This window comes from Drosophila navojoa, chromosome 3, assembly GCF_054131105.1.
Source record: "Drosophila navojoa isolate 15081-1374.11 chromosome 3, UAZ_NAV_1.0, whole genome shotgun sequence".
In the NCBI taxonomy this organism is placed as follows: domain Eukaryota; kingdom Metazoa; phylum Arthropoda; class Insecta; order Diptera; family Drosophilidae; genus Drosophila; species Drosophila navojoa.
The window spans coordinates 17,414,747-17,430,075 of NC_142891.1; the positions used below are offsets into that span (position 1 = coordinate 17,414,747).

The following is a 15,329-nucleotide window of genomic DNA, read 5'->3' on the forward strand; positions in this document are numbered from 1 at the left end:
CTAAATTTTTAGCCAGCAAAATTTTATAAAATGTGTAATAAATAAGATCAAATCTTCCATCAAAAAGTTTCAAAAAATAATATTTAACCACATTTTTATATTAATTTTTGTCATACTCTTGTCTTATTCAACTATTTAACGGCTATTATTAAGACAAGAGCTGCCAATCAATAGTTAGCGCGTTGCCAACTACACTGTTGTAATCACTCACGCTAGTTCCGGCTTGGCATGTTCAGCTCCATATTAACATTATCATAACAGAAAAATAACATGCGATAGTTATGCTTATATTGCTTTGTTGGACAATCAATTAATATAACTGCTGACTATTTTCCTCTTGGCCAATTATAATTTTAGAATGCATTTCATATATATTCCATGAATTTTCGATAGATATTCGCCGTTGTTAACATGGCAGTTCGTAAATTCGATATCAGCTGAGTGAAACTCACCACACGCCCTTGCGTACATACATATTTGACATAGTGTGGGGACTCTCCTCTCTACGTGCTGCAAAGACTCATTTGCCATAAAATACTTTTAGTTCGAGCGCGCTGGTTGACGGTTTTGGGGCCAATCAAGTTTGCTTTGTCGGTGTTACTAATACTGTCATTTAAATACCGCTACCGCTTATATTAGCCACAATGGGCAACGTGGACGATGACGGCGCTACCTTCCAGCAGAGCTATGCCAAGTGCAGCAACGGCACTACAAAGGCTTCCACTCCAATCAGCAATGGACACATTCCCAACCAACACTTGGCTGAATCGTGCCGAGATGAACAACAGCAGCCGCAGCAGCAGAAGGTGCCGCAAGATGAGCAGGAGGAGGAGCTGCAGCAGCTGCTACTGAACAAACAACTGAAATTCTCTGCACCGGCGTACACCGAAATCCGCACACGCTCTGGAGGCCTTAATTTCAAGGTGAGCTGACCGAAAAAACGGAAAAAAAAAGCAAGCGGGCGAGCCAAAGCAAATTTGGAAGAATTTTTTTCACGCTTTTGCTACAGTTTCTGCTTCTTGTTCTCCTCGTGCCGGTGCTTCATTGATTTTGCTTGCGAGTATGTGTGCGTGCGTGTGCGTGTGCGAGAGAGCAAGCCCATAAAAAAGCAGGCGTGTGTACGAAGAGAGCAACGCGCCAAAAAAGAAAAAGACAAAGAGTAATCCACGCGTACGTGTGTGTGTATATGTATATGCTCTCGTGTGCCCTTGTGTGTGTGTGTGTGTGTGTGTGTTGTGCATTGCCTTAGTCAGCTGCTATGGGGAAAATATGGGAAATGAGTGCAGCTGGCGCTTGTGGGTCAATTTCCAGCTGTTGGCCGCATTTATGGCCCACGCGAATGCAGTGCCAAATGCTCCGTTTTCGCGCTCTCTGCCTCGCTCTCTCGCTCTCCCCTCTGCTTGCTAAGTTTTCTTCGCCGCATTTGTTTTGGGTACGTGCTTCCGTTACATATGCTTGTTTGTTGCCCCGGCAACAGGAGTACACGTGTCCTGGCCCTGCGGTCACCTCTGACCCGCTTGGGGCTCCCGCACCCCCGATCGCTTTGCCGGTGGGTTTGGGCAGTCGTGATTCCACCTTCTTATCAGCGAAACACTCATTCAGCACACAAGAATTTAGTACGCAAAGCTTTCGCATAAAATGCGCTCCAACGCCGCCATTGGGGCGTTGTGGAGTGACTCACCGTTAGTCGGATGGTTTTTCGGATTGGAATCAATGTTATTTGTTTTTTTTTTTTTAATTATTATTTTTTATTTTGCTTTGCATTTGTTTTTGTTGATAAGGTTCTTAGCTCATTATGAGCTCATAGAAAGCAGAGAGAGAGAGAGAGAGAGAGAGAGAGAGAGAGAGAGAGAGAGGAGAGAGAGAGAGAGAGAGAGAGAGAGAGAGAGGAGAGAGAGAGAGAGAAAGTATAGAAAATGTGTGTAAATTAAGTAAATATAATTAAAAATCTGTTTAAAACTACAGACGTATTTATTGATTTCTATTATTATTAAAGTACATATATTAAAATTTCCATAAAAATACAAATATCAGTTTATAATAAATTGATAAAATTGGAATGTCTGTTCCAGTTGATATTCTTCGTAAATTTTAATATGATAATTATCTTAATTTAATAGGAATTCGCACAAATATCTTTGAGAAGAGGAATCGTTTATTTAACTCAAGCAATTCTTATAAATCAGTAAATAAATAAATACAAATATTTATTTACTTTGACTCGCTCACATTACACTCGAATGCCATTTATAAATGTCATATTTGGTTGCATAGTGTAGATATTCATTATCAGATAACTGAAATAGTTTTTTTTTAGCTCTGTGGTTTGTTGTACTCGAGCTTTACACGCCGCTAATAATAGTGGATAGTTATTTATGTCGTCTGAACTACACATGAACTCTGCATACACTTGTAGTGCCCATATATATACTATACTATACTATACTATAAACGACTAATTTACGGACCGTTTAAAAATTAGCCGTTGCGTGTCCAATTTCTCGCATTAACTCGCATAAGAGCAGAAATTTGCAAACAAATCAAATAATAATAAACACGACATATTGTCGCCGTCTGCAATTTATTGTTATACAATTGAGCTACATATATCTGATGATATTCGTATCCGTTCAGTAACTATAAAAAAGCGGGCCGTGGCTTGTTTATAATCGGAGATCTTTCAGAGCCAACACGAATTTCTCTGCGAGAGTATCCGAATATGTAGAGCAATATCAGGTCGTATATAGTATATTATCAAATAACTTCACGCAGTGCGCCGTTGCGTAATGCTCCACTTAGTTAAACCCATTTAATATACATACACACACACACATAACTGTAATGTTAGAGTATTTTTATGGCTTCCATGGGGAGGTGTTCGGAATGACTTTGAGAGTGAGCGCACGAGGGGCCAAGCTGAAGGCAGTTGTTGTTGTTATTTTTCTCCCTTATTCTGGCAGTTAAATGTTAATTGGCTGATTGACACGAGAGCAACGCAGCGTGCTTCAGTGGGGAGTGTACGACTGGCAAATGCTCTAAAGAAACGGTTTTTGTCGAGTGCAAAAAGTGAAAGCCAGCTAGATTATTATTTTATCTGATAATAAACTCTAAATATAAAATATATTATATATTAATTATCTATTAATATTGCGGAAATGGAGTGCGTTATCTAAATGAGCCCACGATAAACTCGAGCTGCGACATTCAAATCTTATATTTAATTTGATCTTATCTTATCTCATTTCTTTCACGTCAAGTGGGCTCAGACAGACATACTGAAGTCAGCATACCCCTTGTACCCAATTACACTGAGTACAGGGTATGGTAACACGAAGGTGTTTCAAATGGCCTTCCGATACTGTAAACAGATTTCTGAGCTATGCAGGTCATCGCTTGATTGCCATAAGGTCGCTCAACCATCTAATAGACCTGCTAACATATTTCAGCATGAGAAAGAGAGATTCGGAATGGGGACTATTGGAATTTCTCAAAGATAACAATGATTATCAATCTGAGCAGAACTGAAAGAAAGAGAGAGAGTTTTCGCTCACTTATGTAGTCATTCAATTGTTAAGTCACTGAAAATTGCTTTTTAATCAGCTCGCAGACTGGATTAGTTGCTGTCAAACACCTGATAACGTGCTGTCCATTTGCAAGAGTTGTTGTAAAGATATGTTATTTAATCAATCACGCATAGCCGTATAACAAGAGCAATATCTATTCTCCATTCCCGCAGGGCGTCAGCGAAAGTAGCTATCATCCGGCAAAGCAGGCGGAGGCCAATGGCTATGTGAGCCAGACGGGCAGCTCCTGCGACAAGTTCAAGCCCAGTCGGGCGGATGGCGTGCTGTCGGCGGAGCAGGAGCACTACCAGAAGACATCCTTTGAGGATGTGCCGCTGTACACGGCCTGTCTGACGTACCTGGGCTTCTATCTACTCATGATACTGGGCTACATCAACCAGCTGCTGTTCGTGCCCAAGGTGGCCACGGAGAAGGGTCGCGAGGGCTACGTGGCCCTCTACGATGCCTTCGAGAGCTTCTACTCGCGCTATGTGTATCGTCGGGTGCGCGACTGCTGGAATCGCCCCATCTGCAGTGTGCCGGGCGACGAGCTGGTGCTGAAGGACCGCGTCACGGACGACTACGGCTGGAGCTTTAGATTTACGGGCACCGAGACGCGCTGCCTCAACCTGGGCTCCTACAATTACCTGGGCTTTGCTGCCGCCACAGGGCCCTGTGCGGATGACTCTGAGAATCGTGCGCGCCAGGACGGTCTGGCCTACTGCAGTCCCCGCTCTGAGCTGGGCAACACGCAGCTGCACATCGACCTGGAGCGGCTGACTGCCCGCTACTGCGGCGTCGAGGATGCCATCGTCTTTGGCATGGGCTTCGCCACGAACGCCCTCAACTTGCCATCGCTCCTGGGACCCGACTGCTTGGTGGTGAGCGACGAGAAGAATCACGCCTCCATCATCCTCGGTCTGCGTCTGTCGGGCGCTACGACGCGTGTGTTCAAGCACAACAGTATGCGGGACTTGGAGCGTGTGCTGCGCAACGGCATCTGCTACGGCAATCCGAAGAAGGGGGGCAAGCCGTGGAACAAGATCATGATCCTTGTCGAGGGCATCTTCAGCATGGAAGGTTCCATTGTGCGCCTGCCCGAGATAATTGCCCTGAAGAAGAAGTACAAGGCGTATCTGTATCTGGATGAGGCGCACAGCATCGGCTCTATGGGTCCAACTGGACGCGGCGTGGTCGAGTACTTTGGCGCCGATCCCAAAGATGTGGACATTCTGATGGGCACCTTCACCAAGAGCTTCGGCAGTGCCGGCGGCTACATAGCTGGCTCCAAGGTAAACACATACTCAATGGCCGTTCCTTGACTTGTTGTTCAGCTTGTCTTCTCTTCGCCCCGCACAGAAACTGATTGACTTCTTGCGCACGAACAGTCACGCCCACTGCTATGCCGGGTCCATCTCGCCGCCTATTGTGCAACAGATCTACACCTCGATGAGCATTATAATGGGCGAGGATAACACGGATACGGGCCGCCAAAAGGTGCAGCAGCTGGCCAGGAATACGCGTTACTTCCGCAGGCGCTTGGCCCAAATGGGCGTCATTACCTATGGCCACGAGGACTCGCCGGTCGTGCCCATGCTCGTCTATCTCTTCTCCAAGATTGGGTAAGCCACTTGAAGCTTTGATTCATAACGGTTTCAACAATGTTGTTTATTACACACTCAGCGCCGTCATTCGCACGCTAACCACGCGCCACATTGCCGTGGTGGGCGCCGGTTTTCCGGCCACACCCATTATGGAGGGTCGCATTCGCTTCTGTTTGTCGGCCGCACACACCAAGGAACAGCTGGACTATGCGCTTGACGTCATCGACGACGTTAGCGAGAACCTGGGCCTGAAGTACTCACGCAAGCCTCGGGATCCCCATCCGATTGAGTACTAGGCTCGCCAGGCCCGCTCGTATACATATACGTAATATCCGCGCCCACACACGCATAGCACGTTAAGCAGAAAGTCGGCCTCAGTTGTGTGACCGAGCTTAGGGCGACAAATCGAGTTGTTGAATATGTTATGGTAAAGCTATATATCCATAATTATAGTCGCCGTGTTGTTGTGGCTTTATTTTTGACTAATCCCCAAGGGACTCTGCCTGAGCTATCAATGAAAAAGAATGAAATGAAATGAAACAGCGCAACAACATGCATAGCTTTATAATGATATGATAATAATAATATTATAATACTATGAATGTGTATTTAGCATTTAAATCATCTGCGTAGTTGTAATTGTATTTTGTAAACTTTTGGATGTCTTCAGCTGCTGCACATATGTATATATGTATATATGTACATATATACATCTTGTTATAAGTAAATCAGAAATGTATTATGATCATCAGGTTATAGCTATAGACAATTACGTCTAGTCCAAGCTAGACAGATCTTTAATATACATTTATCCTTATGCTCAGATATAACGTTAACTCGCTTCTAAAGTTTCCAATGCTAAGTTCAGAAAAAATGTAAAGAAATAAAAAGTTCCAAATAGATATAAGCATTATGCTTCTACGTAATTGTATGGTATGCATTAAACACTTTATTCTTGTAATTCAATAAATATACCTAATGAAATCTAATAGAAATACCTTCTTGTGATCATAGGTGGGATATGGTTTAGTGATAATTGTATAATTTGCTATCCTTTTATTTATTTAATTGTTAAGTCTTACAACTACATATGTCTATTATCTAGTAATCATTGAATTTTTTGGAATATTTTCTTATGATCACATTGATAAATTTCTGTATTTTTTGGTAATTTTGTTGATTGTCTAATGTGGAAACACTGAAACAGCTAAAAGATTAGTTCGATCGAATCAAGGAAAAAACGTGACAAATGGAAACAGGGCCGAAAGCAGTTGACCCAATTCACTGTATGCCAACATTCGCAAGCATTGCAACATACGTAAGTCAAGCAGTGCGCCAAGCAGTGTAATGCATTGCTTCCCGATCGAAGTGAGGGCTATTCCTCCACATATGTATCCTATATTCATATAACTTGATCATTCACTAAATAATTTATCATTTCTTCCAGTTGGCTGCTCAAAAAGGTATCGACAAGATGAAAATGTTTTATTTGCACAGTTTCCTTTTCGTACTTACCCTACGTTTTGGATGCCGCATCATAGGCTTTGTTGAGATTGCCCTATGTGGCTATGGATTCTACTATTTGATTGTCACCTATGGTAATATACCAAATGTCTTCCACATCTGACCTTTACTCACAAATCATTTCATCAACTTCTTAGGATTTTCAGAAATGCTAGAATCGATGATTACCATAGCATTGGGCACCTCCTGTCTTCTGACCGTTCTAATGATGGTTTCCACTCTCCAGGATCATGTGAGTGATGTTAAAGCACTATCAATGACATAAGATTTAATATATAATCACCCATAACTATATAGGAATCATCGGGTATTATTTTCACTTATCTGATGTGGGGCATCTTCACAACAATATTCCTGAGTATTTTCTATTTGATTATGTTCCAAACAAAAAGGTTAACTGTACCTCTATTCTTCGGCCTGTTCGTCGGCACAATAAGTGAGTAAAGTTTTCGTAATATTTTACTATGTTGCTTATTTCAACAGTTACCAAGTGTTATTCCATGCTGGTGGTATTATCGTTCCTCCACATGATAGTCAGTTCCGATAGCGATGATTCAGCATAGAAGCGAAAACAATGGAGATTGTGTGAAAAGAAAAAAATGTGCAGAAATCTATTTTAAATGTAAAGCACCCAGTGTTCCGTGTAGTCAGTCTATTCAATTAAATATATTTTTATTAGTTTTATATATGCAATGTGTGTACTTATAATTTTTATATATTTTTAATTTTACTAAAAAATGTAACAGGAGTCATATAGATTTAATTACATGAATACTCAAATTTAATTTATTTTATTAAATTCAAGTACAGCAATTACTCAAAGTAAAACTACTGCCGTCAATTGTTAAAGAAAGCAGTCCACCAAGCAGTGTAAAGCAGTTCGCTTTTGGCAAAGCACAAAGTGCGCGCTTTTAAAAATAAACTTTTAATGAAATGCTCAAAATAAATTATATACGTATTCATTTGAGAAAAATATGATTTTAATAAATAAATCTCTTTCTGCAAGATACAAAAAATTATAGAAAAACACTACTTTTTTTTACTGAAACTTTTTTGCATTTCTATATATTACAAAAATTTATAATTAAATTATAGAAGGCTTACGCAAAGTCTTTGCTTTTCTTTATTTCTTATTTATTTTTTTTTGCTGAGCTGTGAATTTCTTCTTCAGCTTCTTTAGCCACATTCAAGCGAACACTGTCAAATGGTATTTTTGGCAAAATTGTTGGCATTGTATTGCAATCGAATGAGTCGTCGAAGCTTAACAATTTTCTAATTAACAGTAACTCAAGAGCGTCTGGCACTCGACCGTAATGCCAAATAAATTCCAATTGTAATTGTCATAGATTTTTCGATAGCCAAAAGTGGGCGAGAAACGTGGCCAAGTCAACTGTTGTTGCATAGAAATTACTTTCAATTTTATTGCACTTGCAATATTTATGGAATTGTTGCATGTGTCCGGCATCCACAAATCCAGATGCGGGCAGCACGTAAGCTCAAATTTCAATGCCACAGCTCCCTCAGGGCAGCGAGGGGGGTGGAGAGGGAGGCGTTGCGGAAATAATTTCTTAAAAATGGTTATTTAAAAAATCGATTTGAATGAATTTTCGGTGTGTGTGTGTGTGTGTGTGTGGTTCGGCTTTCGCCAGTTGCTAAATACATACATATACACATAACTACATATGCATAGTGCACAGCGTATGTATGTATGGCGCAGGGGCGGCTGGGCGTGTCCCTTTAGCTGCATCGCATTGCATTGCTGGTGTGAGTAATTGACTACGTGCGTATAAACTTTGTGCTGGCATTTTACCGAGCGTCGAGTGCCCAGTGAGTGCAGCTGGCCTTGATTGTGTGTGTGTGTGTCTGAGTGTGTGGGAGAGTGTGTCTGAGTATGTGTGTGCTCTCATAAATATGCACTATACTGGCCATTTGTCATGGCTTTTTTGCTCAGACCAAAGCAGCCCGAGCCCAGCCCGAGCCTAGCTGCAACTCGTGATCTCAGGCTGAAGCGCAGTTTAATAGAGATTGATAAGGATAAGCAGCAGCCAGGAGCATTGAGATACTAAATTCACCCAGCTGCAACATCCACTTCATCCAATGTACAATTGCAATATTTCCTTTTAGTATAATTGCGAATTGGTCGTAGCTTGGTTCACAGATAATTTACTTTACTGTTTATACTGTTTATATATGTATAGTTCCATATTATATGTGCTTTAAGCATCTATAAAAAAGCTATTATTAAACAAAATAGAAACATATGCCGGGATCTATGCGAGCATTAGCTGAACATTGTTGAGCCATTTTAATACATAGAGGAGATCTTCTTTCAAGGGACCACCTGCTCTCTCGAAATATTTATACTTTTGTAGAGACAGTTCTCAGTTTAATCTGAGCCATTATATTATTAGGGACAGAAAAAGAGACAGTGAGAAAGAGAGAGAGAGAGAGAGGGAGAAAGAGAAAGAGGGAGTGACGATGCAGACATTAAAATTCGGAGAGAAATATGAAATAGCTCAAAAGATCAGCTCTATACTTAAGCCTTACTAAGTATAGTAAGTAAGAATGACTATCCAGAATTCTCGTGCATTTGGTATTTTATGAAAAAGGTTATTCGAAATTCTTTAATTTATAGTCAATATGAAAATAAAGTATGTTTAAACGATAATCAGATTCATAAATGTCTTCAACATGGTATATCTAATCGATAATCCTGCTTAATACATGTTAATGCATTTAACTTTTGAGAATTCAGTCGATTTCGCTTTGAACTTTGCGTGGGTCTAACTGGAGTCTTTTGCGAGTTTCTTTTGATAGTCGATTGCTGTGGCAGCATGTGGCATTAGGATGAATAGTTGCCGTTGCCGTTGCCGTTGTTGTTGTTGCTGTTGTTGTTGTTGTTGGTGCAGCGTTGCGCGAAAAGCTCAGCAAATACAATTTTAATGTTTCCGCTTACCTGCTGGAAAATATGTATGCATGAGTTTTCTGCTAGTTTTTCTTGCAACTTTTGCTGCTTGCCTTCGCCGCACACACTCGACTCTCGAGTATTGGTTACAGAGAAAGCTGCCACGGATTTCGTTTATGGCAACGGGGAAAAAATAAATAAAAAAAAAAAAAACATGGAAGAAGAAAGTATAAACCAGAGGAAGTTGCATTTTGTGTCCATAATCTGATAAAATGTTTCAAAGTTGGCTTTTTTTTCTACCTTAGCAATATTAAATAACAGCCAAAAAGAGGGTGGGGGAGGGAGCTAGGGGAGGATTTGAGATTGAGTGAGATACAGAGTAAATCCGATTTGCGTGCATTTGATGCATCCGAAAGCGCGTCAGCTTGTGGATTATGTGCATACTTCTGGCAGCCAGTGTGGCCGATGATGATGTTGCAGGAGTCGGCGCAACAAGAGATGCTAATTAAGGGCAGGATGGGCCCCAGCTAATAGTTTGCATATTTAATAGAGGCGAGGGAGAGAGAGAGAGAGAAAGATATTAGCTACGACCACGCCCAGAAGACAATAATCATAAATGTTAACAAGACGCCCACAAAACTTAATGATGGCAAACAAAGGCAGCCTAGGCAGACATATTAAGGCATACATTGTCTGTGTGCGTGTGAGTGTACGTGTGGCTGTGCGTGCGTGTGTGCGTGTGCCCTTGTGACAGGTGTTAAGGTGTCGCCTGTCGCATGCCTGGGTTTGCTTTTGTATCTGTGTTTCTGGCATTAATTAGAAAACTGTGGTTGCCTTTTCCGAATGAAATATTTGCCAGTAAATTTAATTTGCGGTCAGTTTGCCTGAGAGACAGAGAGAGGGTGATTGAGTGGGCGGGGCAGAGAATGCAAGGACATAACTGTAAAAGCTCTAGGGTTTTGCATTTAAGTTTTGCTAGAGAAAATCAAAAGCTCGCAATGCCTTGATTAAATTCGTCTCGCTTCGGCGACGCAAAGACTTTGATGGATTGACGAAAGTGTAACGCACAAAACACTGAGGTGCAAAAGTATGTGTGTGTGTGCGTGGGTACTTTCAAATATCAACACACACACACACACTCACGCACATTTACGCACACACAACAAAAGTCAAAGGAGTGGAACGAACTTTACCCTAGCGACACGTTCGAGCAGGCACATGAAAAATTGTTTCCGTTCGCCTCGAATCTTATTATAAAACATGTGCTTAAGTAATAGCATCCAGCTGAAGTGTTTGACTTGACGCCTCGTGTCATGTAACAGATTGCTCCAATGCCAGCCAAAGGGTAAAGATTAATTTAATGCCAGCGTGCGGATGCTGCAAGTGAAGCCATAAGAAATCATCAAATCAGACTCAGCCATGCCCCTCCCAGCTACCTACCCACCCACCTACCTAGCTTATATGGATCGAAAAGTGTGAGCATTATTATGATTCGCTAGCTGATTGATGTTTGATAGATGTAAATGAAAAAGGTATATATGTATGCATGTATATAAATAAATAATTTGGTATAAGTTTTGATATGAAAAATAATGAATGTATTGCTAGAAAGAGAGAGAGCAAGAGAGAGAGAGAGAGAGAGAGAGAGACTGTGAACATGCTTCCTATTACAATTCTGTATATCTTATTAAAGAGCTTATGCTCTCTCACTTCCCAATGGAAATCCCATAAAGAGTGGGAGATGGCCGCATCCCCTTTGAATACCTCTATAAAATCTGCTATTAAAAAATTCTCAAATGCTTTTACAACATTCTGCGTACGATCCTCAAGTCTGTAGTTGGATCTGCTAATATTCTATCAACAGGCTTTGCGCTTAGCTATGCTCTCATTTTAATCTTTAATGTCAATGATATATTGATGGGTCCATGATGTCCACCTTTAATCCTCAAATCAAATCCAAGCAAACGAGCAATCGAAAATTGGCTAGAAAATCAAAATAAAATAAATAATACACAGTTTATATATAGCTTAATTATACAGCTATAAAACCAGCTCAGGCTTTAATGAAGCATCATCAGTTTTGGTCACCCCAAACGTAGATAATATTCAGAATTATATAGCTACCATTAATTACTCAGATACATATTTAAGTCAGCTCTAATAATTCAATGCAAAGGCAAACAGCTTCGATGGCGTCTAAAGTCGCTTGGTCGGATCTCGGCAATCCTTAATTGCAGGCGAAAGGCCTCGCAGCTGGCATTGATTTTGATTTAGTGTATTGGACTAAAATCGATGCGCATATTCATACGCATCGAATTGCAAAATTAACTTATGTATAATCTGAGCTAATTGGATTCCTAATGCAACTGTCGCACAGATGCTGCGACCCTAATTGAATTAAATTAGTCCGTGTGTGGGAATAAATATATACATATATACAGATATAATAAATGTGTATTATATAAATAATATGTCGATATCGATGCATGTCTCTATCTATATTGATGTGTACATGTTTAATTGAATCGACTGCAGTATATTGTTGACAGTGGCGCACGTCAACTGGGCGTATGCGTAATTTGATTATTAATTAAATGGGCAACTGGCGTGCGTTGAACCTCGGCACTTAAATGGGCCAATACTCAATCGAATTAGCTAGCTGAGCTGCTGTGACAAACACACATACACACACACACACACATAGATAGAGTGAGTGAGAGAGACAGGAAAACAATGGCCGTGTCGTAATGACAAGGACAATGCGTTAGATGAGGTCTGCTGGGCCGGGCTAGCTAACTTGGTCAACGGAAGTAAACAAATCAAATAAGATTTATTATGTGACACGCATAAAATAGGGACAATTGGGGCAGTCTCTCTCTCTCTCTCTCTCTCTCTCTCTCTCACGCACACTCGCTCCTTCCGCTTTACGACCCCAAACCCCAGACAATGAGCCGTGACCCAAGTCTATTAAATCAATTGAGTGTAAGATGGCACGCACGAGACTTGGCCAAAAGGAAAATGCTGCCTAATTAAGTTGCCTCATTAGGCACACGTTCCAGTTTCATCACACTGGCCACGCCCCCCGCCGCCTGTCCATTGTCCCTTGCGGCGGTGTTGAATACATCGTTTGCCATAGCAAAGGCACCAAAAATTTGTTATCAATCAGACGGCTGTCGCTGCTGTCGGCCCTGTTGGGCATGTTGGCCATGTTGTAGTGGGCCAATTATGTGCGAGTGCATTTAGCGCATTGGCTGCTAATTAGCCGCTGGCTAACGCGGCCAGCGTGGCATGCAACAGCCGGAGGCGTGCAGCAGGAGGCATGCAGCAGCATCATGTAGCGCACTTCTGTGGCCAGTGCCAATTGAGCTGGCAATTGAATTGGCTGCACCAACATGCGTTGCAGAGCCGCAGCTGCCACCTGCCGGGCGGGTTGCTGCCCGCCCCGTTGCCCGCTCAGCCATAAAAAGGCCAACAACGGGCACAACAACAGGCGCTGATGATAATGTTGATGACTGTTAATAGCATTTGGGGCGAATGTGCCAAAAGCCGACAATCGGAGGCAGTTGCCTCAAAGCGGGGCAGCACATGCCGAGTGCCAGAGCTGAGTCTGTGAGTGCCACAAAGCTGGCAAAAAAACTAAATCATAAAATAAGCATGGAAATTCATTCAGCAGCAGTCAGTTGAAGTGGGAAGGGGATGGGGAAGGGGAAGGGGACACTCCCCTCTTCTTTTTCATCTACTTTATGGAGCACCGAGTCGGTGCGCAGCTGCTGGATCGAGCATGGTGCGAAGATATGTGCATCTGGTAGCGACAACTGCCGGAAGTAATAGCAACATAATCGATTTGATGCCGCCACTGCTGCAGTTTACGGCCGGATGCCGCTGGCTGGGAAGGCAAGGCGGACCGTAGAATGGTTGGGGGATGGTTGACGGATGCGGATGCGGATGCGGATACGAATGCAACCCTCAGCAGGAAGTCATTTTGCTGCAGTCACATTGCAATATATAAGATAGCAAACTCTTGCCAGAGCACACAAGCTCCAAATCTTAATACAAACGGAATTTTATATTTCTGCATCAAGGACTTGCTAAACAGCAGCAGATAAAGCCCAGAGAAACTTGTAGCTAGAGTTAAGCGCGGGCGAGAAATACTTTGCTTGATTAGAAAATTCGGTTTGCCAAGCTGAGTTTTTGCAGAGTGAAAATATAATTAGCTAAATGGATGCCAAATAATTATGAAATAAAGTCTGACCCAATATGGTTAGCGTCTTATATGCGTAGAAGTAAGAATAATTTGTTTTCACAAATTTTTAGGTTATTGAATTTGACTGTAATCTATACTGCCAAATGAATTCTAAGATTATTTTATTTAGACTCTAATCAGACAAAAAATTAATGATAAAATTCAACTAAACAAAAAATTCGTACAGCTCATTCGGCAATATGAATTCTTCTTCTGGGAAACTGCGAGTCTCTTCCTAATTAATTGCAAGTATTTATTAAGATGAAGCATAGGGTAGCCCTTTGCCAGAATTGTAGATATGCTGTGTAAAAAATACTTAGTAAAAAATAATTCGTAAAAAAATATCAGCAAAAATTTAGCTTCATCAGCCTAAGCAGCCTCATTTAAGATTAAAAATCAATAATTTAATATCTAACAACAATCTGTCATAAATCTAAAAAAAATATATAAATAAATGTCAAATCCGAAGCCACCCCCTCAGCAGTCTAGATGGACAGCTGGACTTCTTCACAATGCACTCTCCATAGAATGCACTCAACGAAATTTTAATGAATGTACAATACATACACACTCTCTCACACACACACACACACACATACACCACAAACACACACTTGAACAGCTAAGTTAACTGAGCCAGGGTTCTGTGAACCTGAACCTTCAGTTCGGCTACTTGACTCGACAGCTGCACAGTCTGTGGCTGGGGAGTTTTCGTTTCTTCGGCTGCGCAGGCAGAGCTGCAATTTGTCATAGATAATGCAAACAGATATGTAATTTACAACCGTAGACAAATCAGACTCAAAGTTGTCTAGACTTTTGATGCCACATCTGTTGGCAGTGCCATTTGGCAAAGTTTATGCAGCCAGCAGAGCCGGCAGCCCTGGAGCCTGGAGCCTGGAGCGCAGAGCTTTGCCCATCTACTCTCCTGAACAACATCAAGTGACACAAATCCATCCAAGTTAAAAGTTAAACAAAACTGCAATGTCTTGCTCTCTAGCACTCTTTCTGGCTCTTTGCTGTCATTCTTTCTTCTTTTCTCCTTGTTTACTTTTTTTTTGCTTATTTATTATAAGATGATAGTCACGTGGCGCAAAAAAAAAAAACAAATATTAGACAAGTATTGTAAATGGACGCATGAGACTAGGAGATATCCTGTATGGTATTGTTATGCAAAGGGGTTTATGGAATTATTTTATATATTTTTTTGAAAATGGAATTGAATGGATTCGACATTATTATATGCTAATTTTACCTGTTAGGACTACTATCTAATTCTCTCTTTTTTTTTGTAATTTTCCCTATATCAATCAATGGAGTGTGATATTTTGCTATTATTATCAAGGATAAGGAACTTTTCTAAATTATTTCCACAGTTTTTTTCTGGATATACATTAGTTGAGCATTCGAAGTATATCGTATATATACCTATTCAATTTTTATTGATCCAAATCGTATGTAAAAGTGATAAAAAATGCAAAGTGTGGTTAGAA

The 15,329-nt window shown here is 41.2% G+C and overlaps 2 protein-coding genes across 5 annotated transcripts; both read left to right on the forward strand.

The window, feature by feature from the left end:
- Positions 1-458: 458 nt before the first annotated feature.
- lace (serine palmitoyltransferase long chain base subunit) lies at positions 459-6,151 on the forward strand. Its single transcript, XM_030382784.2, has 4 exons — positions 459-923; positions 3,737-4,855; positions 4,923-5,185; positions 5,247-6,151. Exons 1-4 carry the CDS (start codon positions 645-647, stop codon positions 5,461-5,463), a joined length of 1,878 nt encoding a protein of 625 aa, XP_030238644.1. The 5' UTR covers positions 459-644; the 3' UTR covers positions 5,464-6,151.
- A 114-nt stretch (positions 6,152-6,265) lies between these two features.
- Positions 6,266-7,377, forward strand: LOC115562070 (uncharacterized). 4 transcript variants are annotated; one of them, XM_030382812.2, is made up of 5 exons: positions 6,266-6,485; positions 6,615-6,765; positions 6,829-6,923; positions 6,989-7,127; positions 7,175-7,377. In XM_030382812.2, exons 1-5 carry the CDS (start codon positions 6,417-6,419, stop codon positions 7,252-7,254), a joined length of 534 nt encoding a protein of 177 aa, XP_030238672.1. In that variant the 5' UTR covers positions 6,266-6,416; the 3' UTR covers positions 7,255-7,377. The 4 variants fall into 4 exon arrangements, with proteins under 4 accessions (XP_030238672.1, XP_030238673.1, XP_089114662.1 ...); XM_030382813.2 differs by having other exon boundaries at positions 7,183-7,377; XM_089258536.1 differs by having other exon boundaries at positions 6,989-7,106.
- The last annotated feature ends 7,952 nt before the right edge of the window (positions 7,378-15,329 follow it).